This window comes from Bicyclus anynana, chromosome 7, assembly GCF_947172395.1.
Source record: "Bicyclus anynana chromosome 7, ilBicAnyn1.1, whole genome shotgun sequence".
NCBI classification, from domain to species: domain Eukaryota; kingdom Metazoa; phylum Arthropoda; class Insecta; order Lepidoptera; family Nymphalidae; genus Bicyclus; species Bicyclus anynana.
In genome coordinates this window covers 937,476-962,516 of record NC_069089.1, presented here as the reverse complement: position 1 = coordinate 962,516, position 25,041 = coordinate 937,476, and the positions used below count along the sequence as shown (strand labels likewise).

Sequence of the window (25,041 nt, the reverse complement as noted above, 5' to 3'; positions counted from 1 at the left end):
TATCGAAACTATAAGTGATATTGTAAAATGAACCTAATTTTTCGATTTTAAATGTAAATTCGTCTACCAACCGAGTCAATAATAAATGGACAAGTTTAAGTAAATAAAAAACTAAAACGTCGCACATTATATTTATTATTTTATTATACTCTAACGTACCAAATACATTGAGACAAATACAAATAAATAAATAATAGGGTATTTACGACCTTAAAGCAAGGCTATTAGATTAATTTTACTTTGATATTACAGATATTCGAATAAGACAACTATTGCGATTAAATCTCATTTCACAAAAGCAGACAAATTCAAATAATCAATCTAAATCGATTTTTAAACAACTAAAGCAAGAAGCATCTAATCAAAATTGTCTATAAAATCCAGAAATGTACAATTAAAAATATGACATTAAAATAAAAATCCTTTTGTGTGACCAAATAAGAGGTTTCCAATTAAGTCTTAAAAACAGCACAAATAACTTTTTAAAAACTACCCTACAATCACGAACATCAATATTAATACTAACACGTCAAATATATATAATTTAATCACTAGTAATATGTAGATAGATATCATTACAATTGGTGGAAATTTATTTACTAATTAATTATGTTTTTTTCCTTTTTGATTTTAGAAAACGTACTTGTTTTTTTTGTTGTTTCGAGTGTTTATTTATGAATTAACGTAATTATACGTTAAAAAAATTATATAAACTGACTAAGGATGATAACTATTTAGTCTGATAAACACCGACGGAATAGCTCAATATCTACATATCCATTTGACTCCTAAATGGACGACCGGTCGCCCATCGTATCCATTACGTGACATGTAAAAAAATATAAAATTAACTAAGGGCAATAGTCCAATATAAAGATTTTTTAAATGGCTCACAACGGTAGATTAAAACCGCATTCCCTGACTGTCGGCTTCTTCAACGCAGACGGGCTTTTCGAGAAAATACTCGCGGGCAGCGAGTATTTTCTCGAAAGTAATGGATATAAACACATTTTACTAGTGATGCATAATGCATATATACGAAATAATATATTATGGGCCCAAATTATTTGTATTTTTAACATGAAATAAATCTTTAGCACAATAATAAACATACATAATAAATATACACATAAAATTTAATGCATCAATTTTATAACAATGATATAAACATATCAGATAAAATGGTTATTTGGTGTTCAAATACTTCATGATAAATGTCTAGGTACCGCATTACATTTACTAGACTATTTTGTGAAAAAAAAATACGTGACATTAAAATAGACTCGCGCTTGACCACATGCACTTTTGATGGAATGTGACGCTATACGACGAGAAGCGCTATTTTAATAAATAAAAGAAAAATAATTTTCATTAATTAATTAATATTATTATTTAATAAAACTTATGCGTAGGCACTCATACCGAATTCGAACTAAACTATAAGCTAACTTAAACCCAAAAACGAAGTTTAAAAACTCAACGCAACCTCCGTAACGTAACATAAAATCACATAAATAAATCACAAAAACTTAACAATTCCTACATACTATAAAGAACGATTCAACATAAACAAGCCAACATCCCTGTATCATTTTTAACCTCCGACCTAAGATGCCCAATATACGTCCACAAAGATTTTACACTATAGACATGTCACACGTCAAAAATGAGGCGGACAAAAGTGGATAATTGTCTTAATTTCATTTAGTCGCATTGCGAGCAACAAAAGTTATTTACCCATTGGTCTGCACACTGCCGAAGAAAAAACGCCAAAAGTGAAAAGAATCCGCCCGATTTTATGAACACAAAACATATGTATCTAATATCTATACATACATAAATATTGTCTACTATGTATGATATACGTGGTGATGTTATAGGCACGTTTTTTTTTTATTCTTTACAGGTTAGCCCTTGACTACAATCTCACCTGATGGTAAGTGATGATGACGTAACATATCCAATAGTAGAAAATCTTTGACGATTGACCAAATAAGAGGTGTTATAAGTTTGACGCATGTATGTGTGTTAGCGAGCGATGGATCGAACTATGCTGGAGTATTTCTGCGTAATCGAATCAGATATGAGGAGGTCCGCAGAAGAACCAAAGTCACCGACATAACTCAACATGTCGCGAAGCTAATGTGTAGCTTGGCAAATTCGTTCGGTCCGCGCGGGACGGGAGGGGGTAGCGATGCCCCGCGAGCACGACTTCATAACCCCAGTCTTTCCCTCTACCCCGCGCGAACAACTTCACACCCGCACAGTCCTCCCCCCACCACCATCCCCGTCACCCGCATATCATAAGTCATCAACGAACTTGCCAAGCTATAGCAAAAATACGTAACGACAATTATTTATAACATTAAGCCGGCAAGTGAATGAGATAGAATATTACCCCGTATTTTACATTTTAGATCTCTATAAGCCATGCTTTGATTAATTTTACTTCTACCGTTTCTAAATTGGACACACACACGCTTTTTTAAGTTATTGATGAGTTACAGTTACCTTTCCATCTAAAAACAGTTATCTTTATTACAGTTAGTCCATCTATTTAGTAGCCCAAATGCCATCCGTTAAACTTATAACACTTTTTGTGTCGATGGTTAAAAATGACGTTCATCTCGCTCATTTGAATAACTTTAAATAAAAAAGCATTAATTAAGGCGAGGTCACAGTTTATTGTTTGCGTAAAATTTTGCGTCTTCAGTCGAACGCACGGAAACGCAAAATTAAACGCAACTATAGACTTGTTTGTGTTGGCTTTTGTTGAATTTAACACGAATTTGCGTTTAACAAATACTTTAAACGTTAACGCAAAAATACAATAGTTACATCTATTATACTAGAAATACGTATTACAACAAATTCAAGTTGTTAGTGCAATCAGGAAATAATTAATTTATTTGTCATTTTCCACAAAATACCGGCGCCGGGGACTTTACAAGTTAGCCCTTGACTACAATCTCACCTGATGGTAAGTGATGATGACGTAACATATCCAATAGTAGAAAATCTTTGACAATTGACCAAATAAGAGGTGTTATAAGTTTCACGCATGTATGTGTGTCAAAGCGCGATGGATCGAACTATGCTGGAGTATCTCTGCGTAATCGAATCAGACATGAGGAGATCCGCAGAAGAACCAAGGTCACCGACATAGCTCAACATGTCGCGAAGCTGATGTATAGCTTGGCAAATTCGTTCATAACACTGGTCCGCGCGGGCCGGGAGGGGGTAGCGATGCCCCGCGCGCACGTTTTCATAACCGCACAGTCTTTCCCTCTACCCCGCGCGCACAACTTCACACCCGAATCCAATCGAAATGTAAAAAAATTTCGTAACTGGACATTGTAGAGACAACATATCCCGAGGTGTCAGAGTGAAACGTGTGATTTTCAATCGGATTTTGATGACAGTGTCGTTTATATTCACCGATTATTCGCTGAGAATGACAAAATAAATCAAATACTCCATATGCACATAACTTCGGCAAACTAATACCTCTTTTACCCATTACATTAGTATAACTCGTCTATCGCCAAGTTTTATTAACTTGGACAAAACGAATATTTACTATACCGCGAACAGTAGAGTCCTCGACCACTTGGTACAGTGGTGTAAGGTATGACAGAGGGTAGACAGAGGTATATATTCCTCTGTCGATGACGAAAGGGGGTTAGGACCCCCAAACCTACTTCTGAATTTTGCGGTCGAGGACTCATATAAGCGTTTTGCCTAAAGACAACAAATACTCAAAACAAAACCCGTAAACAATTATTATTATGCATTAATAACTAATTTTCGAGTAAAGTATATATACGCTATTTTACATAGTAACTATAATATTAAAGAGTTCACATAAATCTTATATACAAAATGTATGAATCGGTGTCTGGATTATAAGTAAAATACAATACAAAAATAGTATCAACTCGCAATTGTATGAAAATGAATGGAAAAGCTGAATCATTAGAATTATTTAGCACACAATTTGACAGTCATTTTTCAGTCTAAAATATAGAAACAAATGCAAAGCATCCCTGTTTGATCCAATTACAATTTAACGAAGAAAATTGACAAGATATTAATCTCCCGGCCCCCACGGACAAAAGAGAAAAATAGACAATTTTTAGTATTGGTGCCACTTTTTGCACAAATATCTCTTGAAATGGGACAAAACTGTCTCGATAATTTTTCGCGCCACGAAATATTTTGTCAAGAGAAAAAGATAAATATCGACCAATATAAGCGCATCAAAAATAATACTATCTTTGGTCACATCGCAACGAAATAGGGACCGATATTTTCAATTGTGCGGTATTGGTCGACAGTATGTCTTATAATCTTCACGAAATATGTCATTGACGCATGCTGAACCAACAGACGGCAATTCCACACTTTGCAGGATGGTAAAGTTACCAAAAGTAGACTTACTCGTAAGTCGTCGTTACTTTAGTAATGTTTTTTTTTATATTATATGAAATAAGCTCGCACTTGACCACAATCTTACCTGATGGTGAGTGTAAATGTGCTTAATGTGGAACGCGCTTGCCTAGAAGATTTGCCTATTCATTATCATTTTAAATATGGCCAGTTTGTAAGAATTAGGAAACACTGACTTCGGGAGAGTTCCATATACTAGTCATGCATAATGCGTATACTTATAAGAAACGAAGAAGCAAGCAAATCGCTTTCAAAGTTCATATCAATGTCTCAAAAATATTACAAACGTTTGTCGTGAACTTTGTAACTGGTAACATTAAAAAGTAATGTTACTAAAAATAATTTAAAATATTAAAATTCATAAAAATAATTAATACAATAGAAATAATATCATACATAAGATTAACGCACATGAAAAAGAAATTCGAGTATACAGTATTCATTTATAGTTTTACAAAATAAAACGAAATTTTACTCTGTTCTGTATTTTGAGACGTACCACTTATGGGACACAGAGAAGATTTTTATTTATATAATAACATGCTTTATTCTAATACACCCATTTTCTAAAGGACAAGCAATCTAATTTAAAATTTTAGAAGACAATGAAATTATAAAAACCACATTAAAATAACAAATTGAAGTAAATTAAATACACTAAATTAATTTCTTTCAATTTGTAATTCTTAATTACTACAGATTTTTTTAATATTAAATTAAATATTGTTTCATCAAACAGATTACAAAGATGTAATGAATTAAAGAAAATGAGTCACAATAAAATAGGACTAGAATAAAATTATACGCCTGTTCTTAATAAACAGTATGGGATATGTCTAACCTAAGTGTAGTAACACACTCAAAAGAAAATACGCTGCGATTTAAAAAACGCGATCGGTGGGAAAATTATTAACACAGCAGTTAATTATGTCGGAGAAAACGAACCATGCTTTGACCAACAAAAAAATAATTTTGCTATTTTACAAACCACCCAGATTTTTCCAAATATTGCTTTAAAACACAGAAAAATCTAAAGGGGTTGGTTCTAAGAATATCCTGTTATTAAAGTCACTATTAACTTGGTGGGAAACGAACAAATTAAGATGTATCATCACTTTTTTTCAACTTTTTTTTAGAAATCATTTATTTTTTTTTAAATAAAGAAATAAAATAAAATACTTTAGCCATAATTGTACGCTGTGTGAAATGCATAGAAATATGATATCACAAATAAACTTACATAAAAAGATACACGACTTCACGAACACTGTAACATACTTTCAGATTTACATAATAAAAAAGGATTGGACTTACCAATTTACTTATCCTAATAAAAACAAATGCACCCAAAAATTAAGAACATTTGAAAGCGAAAAACAACTGAAATACAGAGCTGTAAAATTGCTACATTTTTTGGGACTTTAAACAGGGCACGCAAAACCGCTGCGGCATCTTGTCAAGTGTGAAACTACACTTACAATTTCGGTTAACGTCAATTCAATAAATACACCAACATGTACCTGCATTTGTCTATTTCCTCTATGGTACCATGTTCAGGATGTTTCTATTTTCCAGCGATTCCTTCAGCGCGTAGAACAACTGCAACTGTTGTTCGGGCTTCAAGTTGTATACCTGTGAAAAATATAAAATATACATTTAAATCTATACTAATATAATAAAGCTGAAGAGTTTGTTTGTTTGTTTGTTTGAACGCGCTAATCTCAGGAACTACTGGTCCGATATGAAAAATTATTTCAGTGTTAGATAGCCTATTTATCGAGGAAGGCTATAGGCTATATTATCCCGGTATTCCCACGGGAACGGGAACCACGCGGGTGAAGCCGCGCGGCATCAGCTAGTAAAGGTATATGCGAGTATCACTAATATTATTAAGGCAAAAGTTTGCGTGTGTGTATAGTCTGGCCAGTTCGTTGATGACACTCCCATGATATGCGGGCGACGGGGGGAAAGACCGCGCGGGTGTGAAATCGTGCGTGCGGGGAAGTGAGGTGCATCAGTCGTGGGGTTTTCATTCATCGCTACACACCCCCCGGCCCGCGCGAACCATCGGGAGTATTGCAAACAAAGTTGCCAAACTGTATAAGTGTGTATAATGAAATGCAGCGTTCTTGTCTATTGTGGTAATTTTTTTTTATTTGACTTTGTCTGCAATAATAATTTAAATTTAAAGATTGAATACTGTATTGAAATATTTAATTTTCTCGCAATCGTAGTGAAAAGCAGAGTGTAACACGTGGGGCTAAACCCATTATAAGCTCGGTTTTTATTCAGCGGCCCTCGCCTTACGGCTCGTGCTAAAAATACCTCGTAGATAATGGATCTTTTAGCCCCTTTTCTTTCCCTTTAACAATCTACTTTATAACGCATGTTACAAACAAGTGACCTGCTGCAGCAGCTTCTGCGGCGTGGCGGTGCGGATGAAGCTGGTGATGTACACGTTCACGAACGTGGCCATGAGGAACTGGCAGTCGAAGCGGTCCATGATGCCGCCGTGCCCGGGGATCACGTCGCCGAAGTCCTGGACAGTTGAAAAACAGGTAATAATTACTTCAATGTAAACCAAAGACAGTAATCTGCAATATTTGTTAATCCTGTTGTAACATTTTTGGATTTACTTTTAAGTTTTTGAGAACGTCGGCCTCGTCTTGTCGACGTTTGACTTTAGCTTTCAATGATAATTTTCGATTTCGCCGTAGTTATCAATAACTGCAAAACCGGTCAACGACTAAGATGTATGTATGTAGGAAATACCGATAAAAGTCTGGCTGCTCAGAGATTGCGTTTCTGACAGGCCGTGAGGCAGGGACAAACATATTCAATTACAAATGCCTCGTTTTTTGGTCTCATAACTACAAAGACAAACAGTTCAACAACCTTGTACGCCAGTTCAAAATTTTTCGACCTTTCAGAAACGCTATCTCTGAGCGACCGGACATTACTAGAGTAGTTTTGTTCTTGGCTACTTACTACCATGCTTTTAAATTCCGCTTTCTGATAGCAAAACTTAGGTTAAATTAAGTATACTCTTGTTTTAACTTGTCTATCGCGGACGCTAGTTTTTCTTTGATTGAATACAATTTGTCATCTTTTACAAACAAGACAAAACTAGTTAATATTCAGCTTAATGAATTGAATAATTATCAAATATGTTTTTTGCAGACCAAAACATGGTTTATTCTTTAAGGCTAAGATTGGCATGCCAATAATTCCAAAGGGTTCTAAAACTTGGACATTATCTAATTTGTTCCATTTTGGTATCTTTTATTAACCAGAAGCTTTCCAAGAATTATGGAAATCGAATTTTTTTACAAGGTCAACCAAAAAAAGATTAAATGTTAAGGTTACACTAGAAAAATATTCTTTGATAACAAAAACAGAAGCAATTAGATATTTTGCTACATTTACAAATGTGCTGCACTTTTGTATAAAAGTTTAGTGAGAATTGGCAATTGTTCAAACATTTCACTCACCTGACATTGTTAGAGAAAACGTTATTATTGTTGTTTTTATGCTTTGTTTTTCTAAATTTAGTGCAAAAAAGATTGCAGCTGCGGTAAAAAACTTCATTATAATAAACAACTTTGTATTCAATGAATATAAATAACGGGATATTTGTATTGTATTTATCTTTTTATGGGTACTAGAAGAATAAAAAGAAAATATTTATTCAATGACAAGTAAGCCCTTGACTGCAATCTAACCTTGCTTGGCTAAAAGCTTGGCAAAATCGTTCGTAACACTCCCGATGGTCCGCGCGGGCCGGGAGGGGGGTAGCGATGCCCCGCGCGCACGACTTCATAGCCGCGCAGTATTTTCCCCTCGTCATGGGAGTGTCATCAACGAACTTGCCAAGCTATAATGTGTAGTGACGACGTAGTGTAAAATAGAAGCCAGCTTACTTACAAGAGAAAGAAGAGATACAAGTTAATACTACCCACACCCTGACAATTTCTACGCGGTGTCATACCGGAACTAAATTTCGTGTCGGTATGGCGGTAACTAGCCGGTGCTGCCACAACAACTAACCTTGATTTTAAAAGACTGATGGATTATCATCCTAACTAACCTTGATCTTAAAAGCTCGCTTGAAGCCCGAAGCGAAGAACCCGCCGAACGGCCCGATGACAGAGCTGAAGATGCTCAGCGCCAGCGAGTGGATCATGAAAGGGTACATGTTGAACTTCTCGCGACCAAACTGCAAGTCAAACGTTTTTATACCTTAAAATTAAAAAAAAAACATACATACAGCTGAACGTAGAACCTCCTCCTTTTTGAAAGTCGGTTAAAAAGTGTGTAAATGTGCATTAGAACACTTAGGATGCGTACCAAGATATATCCTGAGACGAGAGATATACAAACGTCGACCCATAGACAAATTTCGTTCCAGCGCAACGAAAGTGACAGCGATATTTAATAATCAATATTCTCTGCCGCTGTTACAAGAAGGCTTAGAGTCACGCAGCGAGCGATAAAGCGAGTAAAGCTCGGAGTACCTCTGAATGATCGAATCAGAAATCATCAGACCTACATAAAAGCCGATGGACGTTAGTGTTCCAAGGTGTTGGAATAGCACTGGAAGTGTTGGTCGATCCCCTACTGGGAGGACCGAGGACATCAAGCGAATTGCAGAAAGCCACTGGATGCTGGCAGCTCGTGGCCGTGGTGTACGGAGATCCTTCATCATTATCAACCCATATTCGGCTCACTGCTGAGCTCGAGTCTCCTCTCAGATTGAGAGGGGTCAGGCCAATAGTCCACCACGCTGGCCCCAGACTTCACACACGCAGAGAATTAATAAAATTCTCTGGCATGCGGGTTTCCTCACGATGTTTTTCCTTCACCGTTTGAGACACGTGATATTTAATTTCTTAAAAAGCACACAACGAACCCACACCTTCCGGAATCGGAGGCAGAGGTCATATCCACTGGGCTATCACGGCTCTATCGGACACGGAGATCCTTACCAAAGACTTATTCCATCGGATGATTATGATAATGATGATAATGATGATGATGATGATGAGTTATCATACCACTTTCATGATGGGCTGCACGAACTGCGGCGGCGTGTAGTCCTGCAGGCGGAACAGCACGGACGGCTCGCAGTCCATGGTCATGCGGCCCAGGGACTCCGAGTACTCGATGGGGCACACCAGGTACGGGTACTGGGACATCATGTATGAGATCTGGATGGGAAAAATATCGTAATATAACAGTTGAAGGAACCTGATCTTTGAAAACCATGGCCTATAACGGAGCAACACTTAATCTGCTAAGCACATGTTGCAGAATGATCTGCCTTGTGCCCATTCTGATTATGTCATTATGAGTCCTATGGTTCCCTCTCTTCCTTACAAAAGAGGATCTGGAACTTGGATTCATTATGCTTATGGAGTAGGCCGGATTGATATGATAATAATGATTGTAGCGATCAATATCAAAATTTATAACTTTCTAATCCCAAAATGATAGTTAGATTTTCTTTTAAGCAAGAAATCCAATAATATATTGATGCACTTTTTTATCAACAATTTTAGGTCTACAACAGAGCTCCTCCGTGAAACTAATGGCATGCTTAATTTTACCATCCAATTATGTGAGAATAATCAGGCAGACCATTTTCCTTTCTCTCTCCATCAAAAAAGTACATTATATAGATGTTTTTTCTTAATGTACGTATAGAATGCCTGCATAAAATCAAAAAAGCTAATGTCACTATATTGAAAACAAAAACAACATACCACAAGTCCAAACACAACGGTAGAAAAACCACCACCGATGAATCCCTCCCACGTCTTCTTGGGGCTGAGCTTGATGAGTGGAGTCTTGCCGAAGAAGAAACCGAATACGTACGCCATGACGTCATTGCAGATGATCATAGACACCGGCACTATGAACCAGATGAGACCTGAAATATAAATAGTAGATTGAAAGTCCTCTAAACAAAAACAGTCTTGAAGGTCCAGTGACCATAGATAGCGCACTTTATCTGATTAATCTCCAATGCTGTTTGTAGGGTAAATAGCATGAATAATTTAAAAAACTAAAAAACACGCTTGATACCCATATCATGGGGTGCATTTCAAATAGCCTGTCCGCCATCTTAGACGTCCACCATATTGGATTTAAGTCACGTGACTATTTTTTTGTATTCCTGACACTAAACCCTTTCATTTGATATCCGTATCATGGGGGTGGATTTCAAACAGCCAGTCCGCCATATTGAATTTATATGATAATGACGTTTCTTAGCTAGTCATATAGTGTCATCAGAACTCGTGCAATATTTCATCCTAATCGAAGACCGGGAAGTGGGTCAAATTAAAACTTCTTACATACATAGTTAGTTACAAGTGAAGCTAATATATGCGTGTTAAAATATTGTATGGCTGTCGATAATATGTAGTTGGATCTCTAATATGTAGTTGGAATATGTAGAGATGAGAACACTAGCCGACTCCCTGTGATTTTCATCCGACATAGTTCCCGTTCCCATGAGTATTTGAAGATTAAATATAGCCTATGACACTCATAAATAATGTGGCTATCTAGTGGTAAAAGAATTTTCAAAATCGATTATCCAGAGATAAGCGGTTTAATTCCTCATTCCTCATGCAAACAGCAAAGATCTGGAATGCGTTCAAAATTCCGTTTTCCCTAATCACCTACATTAAAAAAAACCTATATACGAGTATTTAAGGCAAGGGGGAACAGGCACATTCCAGGCAAACGCTTTCCACACACCTTCACTTATGAGGCGCGATTGCAAGTATGTGTGTGTGTGTTTGTAAGTGTTTGTTTGTTGCTCCAAGCCGCAAATACTGAACCGATTTTGCTGAAATTTATAATGGAGATAGATATACCCAGGTTTGTAGGCGACGTACTTAATAATATTTATTTCAACAAAACAGAACAACCGACGCTGAGTAAAAACCTAATTTATTATTGGCTCCTTGAATATTAAAACATTCAAATTGCGATTGGTTCACTTGAAACGACATTGTATGTAAATTATTTTACATTTTAAGTAAAAATAGCATAAAATTGATGGTTGTCATTCAACGAGTAATTACAACAAAACTAGTTTTAATAACGCTATTACACTCTGCCCTTGAAAAATTGCTTTGTCAATGTAGGTATCACATAAAACATCATTCCGCTAGAAATAACATTATGATGTGAAAAGAAAATTAATATGGTCGTTGATCAAAGTTCACCAAGTTTTTATAGTTGTATGTATTTTTGCAGCAAAACTATCATTTCAATGTTCATTTGAGATAAGAATATTTTAAACTAGCTGACAGTTTCAGCCGCGTGGTTCCCTTTCCCGTAGGAATACGGGGATAATATAGCCTATAGCCTTACTTGATAAATGGGCTATCTAACACAGAATTAATTTTTCAAATCCGACCAGTAGTTCCTGAGATTAGCGCGTTCAATCAGACAAACAAACAAACTCTTCAGCTTTATAATCTTAGTATAGATACAGGGATATCTACGAAGAACAATGAAGTTAGCAAGCTGAAATATCGACAGCTCTGCGTTTTGTTTCTTCGTTTTTTTCCTGATTGTGTAATTGCTTTAGTGGGAACTCAGCGGCGTCACCGGGAGGTTGGGGAGAGCATAGAAGCTTAGCTTTATGGCACTCGAAGGCTGGACGAAGATGAGCGAGAGTAAAGGATCTAAGGGCGTCTCCTTTAAGACTCGGACCTCGTGTTGCAGCCCAATGTACCTTCATAGCCTCAATAGCTCAACGGTAAAGCGACTGGACTCATCACCGAGGGGTGGTGGTTCGATCCCCGCCCCGCTGGACTATTGTCTTACCCACTCCTAATACATTCCCAACTAGTTGGCAGGAAATGGGAATGTTGGTCATATATGTATAAAATTCATCTTTAATTTGTCCCCAACAAGATCTTTGTTAACAGGAAATAGAAAAACAACAATACAGTATGAAATGTTACTTCGCCGCTGTGGTATACCGGCAATCTTATTGAGCAAGAAGAAGAGTTGTTGTTTTTTTTCATAAAAAAACGTACTTTAAAGCAATTATTTAACCAGATCCTTATATTTATACATCATATTATCATCTCCATGTTACATCACACTATCACACTAATATTATAAAGGCGAAAGTTTGTGTGTAAGTGTGTAAGTATGTTTGTTCCTCTTTCACGCCTCGATTACTGAACCGAATTAGTTGAAATTTGGTATTAAGATATATTATAGCCTGGATTAACACATACTTTTTATGCCGGAAAAATCCATGGTTCCCGAGGGGTTGGTGAAAAACTAAATTCCACGTGGAAGAAGTTGCGGGCGTCCGCTAGTACTTTACGAGGGTAGGATCTGGTACCGAGGGTATACGAGGGTATACCTGGGTCCCCAGGGCCTATGTTGTATGGGCCGGTAGGCATTCTCCTTTGTGTGAAAGTCTGTTTATTGTTTAAAGGTCACAAATTTCCATGCGGACGTAGTAGCGAATGTCTGCTAGTAATTTATAATATAAAACATTGCAAATGCTATATATAATACCGTCTTACAGGAATTTCAACTATAATAGAAATCTGCTTTCGTAGAACCGATGAAAGCTATTGAAATACGGGCACAAAGTAAGTGACGAGCATTCAAGTATCGACATGAATGGGACGCTGTATTCTATAAATATAGAAGTGAGAGCAGCACGGTGAATGGAATATTGATCCGATACAGGTCAAAGTAAACAAAATGTATGTAAGAAATAAAAGCTAAAATCAAAAATATAATGCCTTGATTATTTGATTTAATACTCAGATTCAATACCTACTTTAGAATTTCGGAATGAAAAGTAGCCTATATGTGGTACCCCACACTATAATCAATATCTTTGCCTAATTTTCCACCCTTTATTGAATAACAAATACCCACGTAAAAGTCGGTCAGTTGTCTGACATTTTTAAATTTTCGTAATTTACTCAGAGACACAATAGGGATGATGACAGTTTTTTAAATTGTATATAAATTAAGAGTATACTAATAGTAAAGCAATTTTGTAAAAGTAACAGGGTATCTGCAATCATTACTTTCGGAGCTACAGGGATTTAAAGAGTCAGATTTGCGGCGCTGCCTCGGATCCCTGAAAAACGCCTCATACAAAATGGCTCGAAAAAATGACGTCATAGGCAATGTAATGATCGTTAGATTTGTATGCGAGTGCAAACAAAATTACTAATATCTTTGTTATTTGTGAGTTTATCTCTATAGTTCATATATTAAAAAATGTCACATTTAATGTAAGGAAGCTAAAACTGTATGAATTTTCATCTAATTACGATAAATTTTTTTTAATAGTTTTTGAAATTTTATAATCTCATTTATTTTGCAAATATCCAGACAATCTTTGCTTTTTATGTATAAATTAGTTAACATTGACCCTATTTACCCGAATGTATCATAAAAATCAATATATTCAAACCTAGTCATCATCCCCATTATTCGCCCACTTTAATATACCTACTCGGATCATATTATTGAGGCCGGATAATTGGGATGATGACCAGGTTTGAATATATTGATTTTATGTATCCGCCGCAAATCTGACCCTTTAAATCCCTGTAGCTCCGAAAGTTATGACGTTAACTTGGTTGTGGTTTTTATCTATATTTTTTAAATTTTTATTAATCTAATTGTTTTATTGATATAAAGAATGTTTGTTTTATTGATATAAAGTAAGCAGACAAATCATTTTCTTATCTATCGATACAAACTACGATGACTTTGCTCAATTGATTTGACCCAAAAAACTTGCATGAAACAATACCTCGCCATCAATTTCAATCACTAACTTTACTTACTTAATATTATAAATGTGAAAGTAAATCAGTCTATCTGTCTGTTAGCTTTTCACGCCTGAACCGATTTTGGTAAACCGATTTTGATTAATTTTATATTGAGATATTCCGATTAAGTAAGTATATAGGTAGACAGTATTTTAAGAAACTGCGACTCGAAAATAAAAACATTTTTGTTTTACCAAAATAATGCTATCTCGCAATATATTCAATACCTACTCGTACTTACACCGATTGCTTTGCTCCAACACAGAAAAATATTTAGGTAATGGCTCTATCAACATTCAGTTATTGTAAAGTCACTAGTAAGTTGGAGGGAAACGAACATATTAAGATGTATCTGAGGTCATCATCCACATTTTTAACGTCTAGCGAAGCAGGTCCTGAGGTAATTGGTCCGAGTACGTATGATTATATAGCATTCCTATTAATAATAGCTTAGTTACTCTTATAATGAGGATGGAAAGCATTATTTCCATTTTTCAAATAGGGTAGTTTCGGAGCCTATTTCATGCAAACGAACAAAAAATCAAATTTTTCCTCTTTATAATATTAGTATCTTTACAAATATCAACGAAATCCTATGTCATCAAGAATTACTAAAGCATCCAGAACATTAACACCACCGTATAACTAACATAAGATATGCACATTCGCTATTCGACACGCTCCATTTTCAGACACAATACAGCATAGAAATGTGACGTCAAACTGACAGGGAATCAGATTTATACTAAGGTCTCGTCATATTCTCGGCGCGAATTGTGACATTTGCGAATTGTTCTATTCTAAAGTGTTCTTCAGACAGCATGGGTGCGGTGACAGTCGCCTGTATGACGTTCATAATACGTACTATTATCGTGAATCGCGGCAAACTTTCATGAGTGAAACTAACTGTCATCCGCACCATCCTACGGACTGTAGTGCAAATTCTCCACGCGAACCACGCAGAATTGCGCCGCGAATTGCGATGCTCGCTAATAATTCGACATTCCCACAATTTTGCGTCTGCGCTACTTGCTTGGTTTGGTATAGATGGATTTTGCTGTTACAGCACGCTTGTATTAAAACAAAAAGTAATAAAAAAGTAGAGAAAACATGCATGAAAGAACAGAGGGCCTAGTGGCAGTTTGATACTGATACTATCGCGTTAACGTAAACGCAAATTTCTAAGGAATTGAAACAGCGCCATCCAGTGGCACTACTGCACAACTGTTTCAATTCCATATAAATTCGCGTTTACGTCAACGCGATAGTAACAGTATGAAAATATTGAAAACTCCCATTACGCACTAAGATTGATAGTAACTAGGTTATTATTACGCAAATTCCATTGTTTATATGGTTCATACTCCCATCCGCGTCGTACGCGTAGAACGAAGTGTGAATGCGACACTAAACTGCGAAGAATACCTGATACTATTTTACTCTCATGTTTTGCTAGTTGCACGTACAATTCGCACAAGAATGTAGAGCGGCATTTTAACAATGAATGTCTGCAGAACAGCGCAGGAGGATAAAATCATATGGCGTCTAATAATAAACCATTGTTTACTGAGTACGCTGTGTTTATAATATCTCGCACGTTAAAATTTTAGAGATACGAGTATTTCGTAAGTATTTAAATTTCGTGGTGTCTTCTTATGGTTTTTTTGGCTTGTGGAGGTCAAAATATACCATTTTTATCCCACTGCCGAAAGAGAGTTATTATATATATAGTTATTATATTATATAGCTTATGTAAGATTTCAAAAAATAAATATTATTAGACTAGCTGACGCCGCGCGGTTTCACTCGCGTGGTTCCCGTTCCCGTAGAAATATGGGGATAATGTATAACCTATAGCCTTCCTCGATAAATGGGCTATCTACCACTGAAAGAATATTTCAAATCGGACCAATAGTTCCTGAGATGAGCGCGTTTAATCAAACAAACTCTTCAGCTTTATAATATTAGTATAGATTTGTATCAGTTGTGGGGGGAGTTATATGTTATTTTTCGATATTACTCATTTGTATTCCTTTTTAACTAATTAAATTTGTTCCGCGGTTGCATTCACAGGATGCGTCGGTTCAAATGACGTAAACGCTAAAGTCAAAACGCAACCGAAGCGCTTCAGTGAGCCCGAGGCCTTTCTTTTAAAATTTCGGCCTCCACTTTGTTTTATCGTGTTCTTTATCTTTATCTAATCGTTTAAAACCTCGTTGTCTTCCTGATGTGACACCTACAACTAAATAATCAATTAAATACCGACCCGAGTTATCACACTATTATCAGTGCCATAATTTCATAAGCCGCTATCGGGAGTCACTGACCTGTAATATAATCAGCGTGAGAAAATTATAGCGTAGCCAATCTAAATTGGAAAAGTTTTGTTCTAATCATGTCATCGTCATCATTATGTGCATATTTTACGTCATATTACAAGGTCAAACCTGTTGTAAACCCTGGCAAGTAAATTAATTTCATAAAGTTTGCTTGCACCTCGATTTCTGAGGTTACCCAGGCGTGAATTCAGACTACGGTCACGGGCGTCAAAACTATTCTCATTCACACAATGCCCTAACAGACCTCAATTAGAAAAAACATATGAAACCATCCCACTGTTGTTACCTTAAAAAGGCAAACGGGACATGCCTTTTAACAAAAATTTTGTCATTATATTCATACAAGCTATGAAATATTGAACTTTACTTTTGCAAGAAATTTTCACAAGGAACTCAAGGAGTTGAGAATTTTGTAGTGTCATCGGAGAACACGAATGTGGTTCGGTCCAGGAAACTTTACCTCGTACACTTTCAGCAACTAAATAACCGTTATCGAGTCGAATCACCCTAAACACGCTAACTCGCATTAGAACTGCATGGTGGATCTAAGTTCCAAAATTCCTCCACTATATGGAAGGACAACAGACCCTGTAGTAAGTAGGTTATTAACATAGACTGATAATAATTATGAGTAGATACTTTTATCTATTATTTTTTCTATTTTATCTATATGCCATACGAAGAATTCTCGGCTACAATCTCTCCTTGGAGAACGTATTAAATACGGAAACCTATACAATCATACCATAAATGTTAGTGCAGCGTTCGCAAGGCGAGCAATTCTCCGATTTCCTCGATTCCAGAGATATAAATAGCGTGCGGGCAGGTCTATCTATCTCCGTACAAATGAGCGCGTCCCCTCCCCCGTGTTTCCTACCTATCTACGCCTGACCTAGTTAGTGACAGACGCTTGAATGGCTTCGACCACGGCCCTGACAGTGTCCACGCGGCGATAATGTGTCACAACGCCTTATCTATATACTTGTAGGTGCCTGTAGTGTGATGTAGGTGTCCATTATTGCGCGATTATTCGAGGCTGTAAGGTCGTTTAGGTAAACTCTGATGTCTAGACGTATTATCACACTCATAGGTGGTCGTTGTTGGCTTCTCAGACTATGCTGTTGAGCATAATGTATTTAGTTTTAAGGGACACTAAAAATCGATTGGAGGACAGCAAAACTTTTTAGATTTTTATTATTCTTTCATTTTGCAGGTCGCATGCCGCGGGCTGTGGTTTAAGCGACTCAGGTACCTATACATGTATATATCGTATAGGTTGCAGAAGCGTATATAAATAAGGAAAACTAGGGAAGGCAATACACATTTTTTACAAAAAAAAATCTTCTCCAAAAATGTAATGAGTCCTCAGGGCAAGCTGTGCATTTTGTATATACCAATAGGGATTATAACTACACTTTACTTAATGAACCAAACTTCAAATATGTTATGTAGATGTGTCAATCAAACAAGTAGATGGTTTACCTATCTTGTACTTGACTGACCTTCAAATATATTCTGTATGATGAGGTAGCTCTGCGTGACCACGATGAGGAGCGCCACGTGCGTCCACGCGAACAGGCTGAACTGCCGCATGTAGTAGCGCTTCACGAGCGACAGCACGAACCACACGAACCCGACGCAGTACAGACAGAACGAGATGAACCGATGGTACGTCACCAGGAAACGGAGGTAGTCCTGGAAAGGAATATTGATTCAGTTCTGGACATCAATGTGGTATTTGTAGGATAAAAAAAATAAAAAACAATAAGTACTTAAATAACAATGAACAATGGAACCACAACAATACCTAACAGTTATGTTACTTTTATTTTTTTTATTCTTCACAAGTTAGCCCTTGACTACAATCTCAGCTGATGATAAGTGAAGATGCAATCTAAGATAGAAACGGGCTAACTAAACTAAGGAGTAGGATGAAAATCCACACCCCTTTCGGTTTCTACACATCGTACCGGAACGCTAAATCGCTTGGCGGTACGCTTTGCCCGTAGGGTGGTAACTAGCCACGGCCAAAGCCTCCCACCAGCCATAAATTTTATTACTTAAGTAATCTAAAATTATTATTCGTATAGGACCAATTACTTACTTATTTCACTTTTAACAGACTTTATTTAGTGATGTCCTTAACATTTTACCGATTCGATTAATAATGTATAGGTAATTATGTTATACGTATTACTTATGTTTTTTTATTAATACAAATATTTTAAATGATAAAATATGTCAGTTACCTTTCCATAGAATCATCCATCAAATATTATGAATATCAAAAATAGTTCTATACCTCATGCATATTTCCATTTTTATACTTTTATTTAATACCTCAATTGTTTCAATCAAAAAGAAACTTTATTCTATTCCGTTTTGGTTAGATTTCATTTATAATTGCTAAGTTTATGTTGAAATTTTACTACCTACAATTTACAACACATTAAACTAGCTATTAAGTAAACAAATATGCAAATACAAACTAACTAATTGTACTGATATGTAAAAATTTTAATGTTTCTTACTCATTCAGGCAAAATTCGCTAAATGGATTTGGATGAAATTTGGCATTCAGATAGTTTATAACCTATTAGGACCCAGTCAAGCTTCGCTTTGACTTATGTGCGCTTAGTCCCCTATTGGCTAGTACAGTTACGCAAACAACCAATAAGCTATCGGCGACAAACAGAAACTTTATCCGCTTAAGTATAAGATGCATTATTTACGCATACTTTTTATTTACGTCTTAATATATTATAAATGCGAAAGGTCATTCATCAAGAAAACTCGAAAACCGTAGAGGTCCTTTAAGAACGGATTTTGCGATAGGGTCGGATTAAGGAGGCCTAAGGGCGGACGAAGTCGCGGGCGTTCGCTAGTTCTTCATACGCATTTCGATCTGTCGCTAATCTCCGAAACAGCTAAACGGATTTTCATAAAATTTTCACCAATAGGCAGACCAAAAGCTGATACTATGTCTTTGTAATCATAAGCAGGCATTTTCTTTAATAAAAACAAAACCGAATTCCCATGTCACCGCATCTAGTAACCATACATTAATTTACTAAATGGCATTACTATTAGCTTGATATGACCTAAATAAGTATCACATCAAATTCCATCATTCATTTCCCATGGGATACAAGACTCGTGACCTACATCCATTATGGAATATCCTTATTTTCCTGCCGTCCTAACTGGTGGTAGAGTCACTACTCTACTACCAGTTAAACCAGTTAAACCAGGAAAGGCCGAAAGGTTTACATTACCAACAAAGCTGGTGTTGCAAAAGTTCTTTGTAAAAAGTACAATTTACTTAAAATAAATGATTTTACAAAAGCAACCTTAGACAATGGTGGCTTTGGGAGGAGGAGGTTGGTTTTTGGTTTCAAGGGTAGTTTATTGATATATTAGATGGATGGATGGATAACATGAGAAATCATGTCCCCAGGGATATCTAGGATCGAATGCATGACTTATTAGTGTTGTTGTGTAGACTTCAATTAAATAATTTCATTGAAATATAAATGAATGATTGTTATATTTAAATTAATTGATACATTAATTAAGTAATAATAACTAAGTTAATTATTAAATCAACATCAATCTGAAGTCTACATGTTTTGTCAAATTTGGTAGTAGTGGATCGAGGTTAAACCAATTAGAGGGATTTGCGCTACATCCGATAACCTTAACGTAGGTAAGACTTACACGTATCGTGTTTGCATAACCTTACGTTTTCGTAAACATCGTGCATTCCGTTCAAATTCGATGTTTTGTAAATTATTTACTTAAATTTTATGATTGTGCATTGTAACATTTTAATGATACAACGCACAATCTACACTAATATTATAAAGCTGAAGAGTTTGTTGTTTGCTTGAACGCGCTAATATTAGGAACTACTGGAATTGAAAAATTATTTCGGTGTTAGATAGCCTATTTATCGAGGAGGCAATAGGCTATAATTTAGTATCCCCGTATTACTACGGGTACGGAAAAAACGGGGGTTTTTTTTCATTCTTTACAAGTTAGCCCTTGACTACAATCTCACCTGATTGTAAGTGATGATGCAATCTAAGATTTAAGCGGGCTAACTTGTTAGGAGGAGGATGGGGATCCACACCCCTTTCGGTTTCTACATGACATCGTACCGGAACGCTAAATCGCTTGGCAGTACGTCTTTGTCGGTAACTAGCCACGGCCAAAGCCTCCCACCCGCCAAAACCCGAACCGGTGATCCGGGGCGGCATCAGCTAGTGATCATATAAAATATTTAGGACTAGCGGACGCCCATGAGTTTGTACGCGTGAAATTTAGTTATTCACAAATTCAGAATAAACCTTCCGAGCTGTGATTTTCTTATAACTAATAAGATATCATATCAATCATCAATCAAATTTTCAAAGATGATGGATAGGACATTGCATTCAGGGTTGCCAAGCATTTATATCACATTTAATACTATTATATAATTTAATACACCATCACCTAAAAACAATATGGCCGCTTTTAATATACCTATTTTATTGTTTTGTTTGCTATTATAGTAAAGGGATAAATGAAAAAATACAAGAATATTAACAAGACTGAAAAATCAAAAATTTCAAGTAAATCTGAATTTATTTTGTTACTTAAAAAATAAAATGTTGGCAACCTTGAATCTAAAACCAAGTTTTATAGATATAGATTTTTATTGATTATGACAGGTATTCCAAAAATATTATAAATAATAGAATGAATTTTATCTGACAAATTATTTTTAGTGACAAACAGCTCACTCTCAACTCAGTTATCTATTTTTCCTACCACTTACAACATGGGAATCAATCCAACAAGTCAAAACTGAATAGGCACCTTATAGACAAGCACAGCCGTGAGCCGTGCCGTCATAGCCCAGTGGGTATGACCTCTGCCTCCAATTCCGGAGGGTGTGGGTTCGAATCTAGTCCGGGGCATGCACCTCCAACTTTTCAGTTGTGTGCATTTTAAGAAATTAAATATTACGTATCTCCATTGGTGAAGGAAAACATTGTGAGGAAACCTGCATTCTAGAGAATTATCTTTATTCTTTGCGTGTGTGAAGTCTGCCAATCCGCATTGGGCCAGCTTGGTGGACTATTGGCCTTACCCCTCTCATTCTGAGAGGAGACTCGAGCTCAGCAGTGAGACGAATATGGGATGATGAAGATGAGACAACCACATTCCACCTAAGTAGCACCATCACTTATACCATCAGGCATGATTGCAAACAAGCATTGGTTACAACAGAGTTGTTTGCACAATTATTTTCATTATGAATGGAATGAGTCAAAGCGAAGCTTGGCCAGGTCCGCTAGTAATTTTATTAAAAATTTCATAAACTTGTTATTTATACTCACTGTTCTGTTTATCACTACTCCAAAGTAATCAATCAGGTTCTCTCCGTAGAAGAAGTAGTTGGAAGTCAGCAGGAAGTACCACGAGAGAGATCGGAACCACGGCAGGCCATGCACTCGGTACACTGCATAGCCAATGTTGATGATCTCTTCAAAGCATTTCACTTGTACGCAGAGTACCTGTTGAATACAATGTATTGTACAATGTACACTCTAGGTTAATTCATAAAACATTACTTTTAAAGTAAAAAAAAAATGTAAATATTACATATTACATTACTTTATTTTTAAATTCTTTCATTTATTTTAGAATTTAAACTATCGTGAGTGTTATTCATATTAATTGATTATGAAACACGACTATAACTAATGTAATATTAGGTCAGAGTATGCCAGACTCTTTTTTTTTAAATGTTGATAAAATACAAAAGCAGATGTGACAGTTTTACTACATAGTTCCTGTTTTTGTAGAAATATGGGGATAAAATATAGCCTATAGCACCCGGGGATAGTCTATACTTTCCAAATAGTATTCAGTAAGAATTTTTCAAATTAGTTCAGTAGATTTTGAGCCTATACAATGCAAACAAACAAATCTTTACTATTTGTAATACAAATAGCATAACAGTAAAACCTTCCCTCTGTGGGACTATTGTGGAATACAATACTTACTTTATAATAATTAAATTACTGTGAATAGAACAGAAGTTTAGTGATAATGCTTTCTTGGATGATATTGTAAGATCATTTCAAAATGGTTTATTTAGTTTAAAATTTAAATGGAACCACTTTATGAAATAATATGACCATCGCCATAATTAATATCATTAAATTATCTATAGATTAAATGTGCCTAATAATATAAATGCAAATCAGAAATGAGGAGAGCCGCAGAAGAACCAAAGTCACCGACATAGCTCAACGAGTTGCGAAGCTGAAGTGGCAATGGGCAGGGCACATAGTTCGAAGAGCCGATGGACGTTGGGGTCCCAAAGTGCTGGAATGGCGACCCCGCACTAGTAAGTGCAGTGTTGGCCGACCCCCCACCAGGTGGACTGACGACATCAAGGGAGTCGCAGGGATTCGCTGGATGCAGGCGGCTCAGTATCGTGAAGTTTGGCAGTCCCTACAAAAGGCCTATGTCCTGCAGTGGACCTCTATCGGCTGATATGATGATGATGATGATGATGATGAATAATATAAACTTTGGTGTTACAGATATTATTGTTTTTAATTTAATATGAAATCTAAACAATACTTTACAGTAATCATTAGAGCCAAGGGTCCGCCGTAGATCAGTAAGCAGAATCCTCCAATCATCAGCCAGGTAAATATGCCTCGTATTACCCAATTTCTCCATCTAAAAATCAATAAACATTTGTAATACTCTCTGTGACTCCTGTAACTTTTTAAATGGATATTGTACAAAAATATTTGCTTATTCACATAAACTGTTTTGAAATTTTAAGAATTAAATAGGTTTCAGAAAATAATGAACTGAGAAATTTGCGATAACCTGGTATTAAGAACAAAATCAATCAATATACTTGCTCTATTACCTCTCTACTATAGACATTCATGCTGAGCTTACACCTGTTTATTATTTTTTATAACATTTTGACAGGCTTAGGTTTATCAGATACTAACGACAGTACCAGTGGGACCAGAAGCATGAAATATCTTAGTGTGAAGGACAAAGGTTAACAGCGTACGTCGTTTGATGCTAGGATGTGAACATAATTTATCCAGAAAACAAAACTGGAACAGGTTTATGAAAAGATACTCTCAGAATATTTATAATTCACTTAAATTTACAATATAACTAATGACTTCAAGTTGCTAAACTTTTAAAAACAAACATATCACTTACCGCGAAGATAATCCCGAAAGAGCGGAATCCAGTAACTCGGGCGTTTTATCGGTACCTTGAGGTAGCGACTTCGCAAGCTCATCCACATATTTCTCTTCTAAAACCTTTTCCTCCTCGGAATCCACCTAACAAACCACCAAACTATTAACAACGCATAAATTAAAAAAAAAACAGGTTTTTTATCACAAATAATTGAATTTTTTTACATGATCAGATTCGCCTGCGTTTTCAGCTTTTTCATTCCCGTCCCCGTCACCACGCCGATGCCGTAGTTCACTCATATTCACAGACGCTGAAATCTATACTTTTTATCAGGTAAACACAGCAGTAATTAATTTTTTAATTAAAAAGTGTACAAAACTGAAGTCGATGTTTTCCTTTTGAAGCAAGCTCTTCAAAGCTGTCAAACGAAAAATCAATACTTGTTTTTTTAGTAGTTGCCAGGAACTAAAAAAACATAATATTCAGATACGGCATCTAGCATTTTACTTATACCGGTTTTTGGAGTAATTTAAACATTAATAAAAAAAACAGAATGAAAAACTTGTTTTATATCATTAAGTTTTTATTTTAATAAAATATTTATTATATTAATTTTTATATATATATCCTGTGTCCCGTAAATATTACGAAATACTCTACAGCAGGTACGGGCAACCTTTGATATGTTCTGAGCCAAAAGTTATCATGCAAATATATTCGCGGGCCGCGATTAAAAGTAGTGCATTTTAATATTTTTGACGTTACAACGTCAAAAATATTACAATTGTATTCGGTAGTACAATTCGATGGAGCCGGCTGCACACTCAAAAAAAAATAACGTAATGTTTCGGTCCCTCGCTGGGGAGCCAACAAGGGCTGCCAACTTTTTTTACAAGTGAAGTATATTCTGGTCTATAAAGATTATTAAACAGTATTTTAGAAAAACTAACAGTTTCTTTTGAAAAATGCAACCATTCCATCATTATTTTCTTATGACGTTGTCACGTTCAGCTATCGCCAGTAAACCGACTTTACAAACAACCGATTTTTTAACATTGTCTTCTTCTAGGTATTATTTGTAAAAATCGCACAATTCCACGTCTTTAACCAAGTCTCGCGGGCCAGATCAAATATTACAGTGGGCTGGTTATTGCCCACATATGATTTACACGGTGACA

General features: G+C 36.0%; 1 protein-coding gene across 1 annotated transcript; it reads right to left on the bottom strand.

Annotated features, from left to right (window-relative positions):
- Positions 1-4,918: 4,918 nt before the first annotated feature.
- On the bottom strand, positions 4,919-24,288 carry LOC112045090 (phosphatidate cytidylyltransferase, photoreceptor-specific). The gene is made up of 10 exons (XM_024081156.2): positions 24,088-24,288; positions 23,882-24,006; positions 23,275-23,371; positions 22,015-22,191; positions 18,130-18,322; positions 10,212-10,378; positions 9,504-9,656; positions 8,537-8,665; positions 6,854-6,988; positions 4,919-6,081 (listed from the first exon to the last, which is right to left on the bottom strand). The coding sequence occupies exons 1-10, from the start codon at positions 24,160-24,162 to the stop codon at positions 5,989-5,991; spliced, it is 1,344 nt and encodes a 447-aa protein (XP_023936924.2). The 5' UTR covers positions 24,163-24,288; the 3' UTR covers positions 4,919-5,988.
- Between the last annotated feature and the right edge of the window lie 753 nt (positions 24,289-25,041).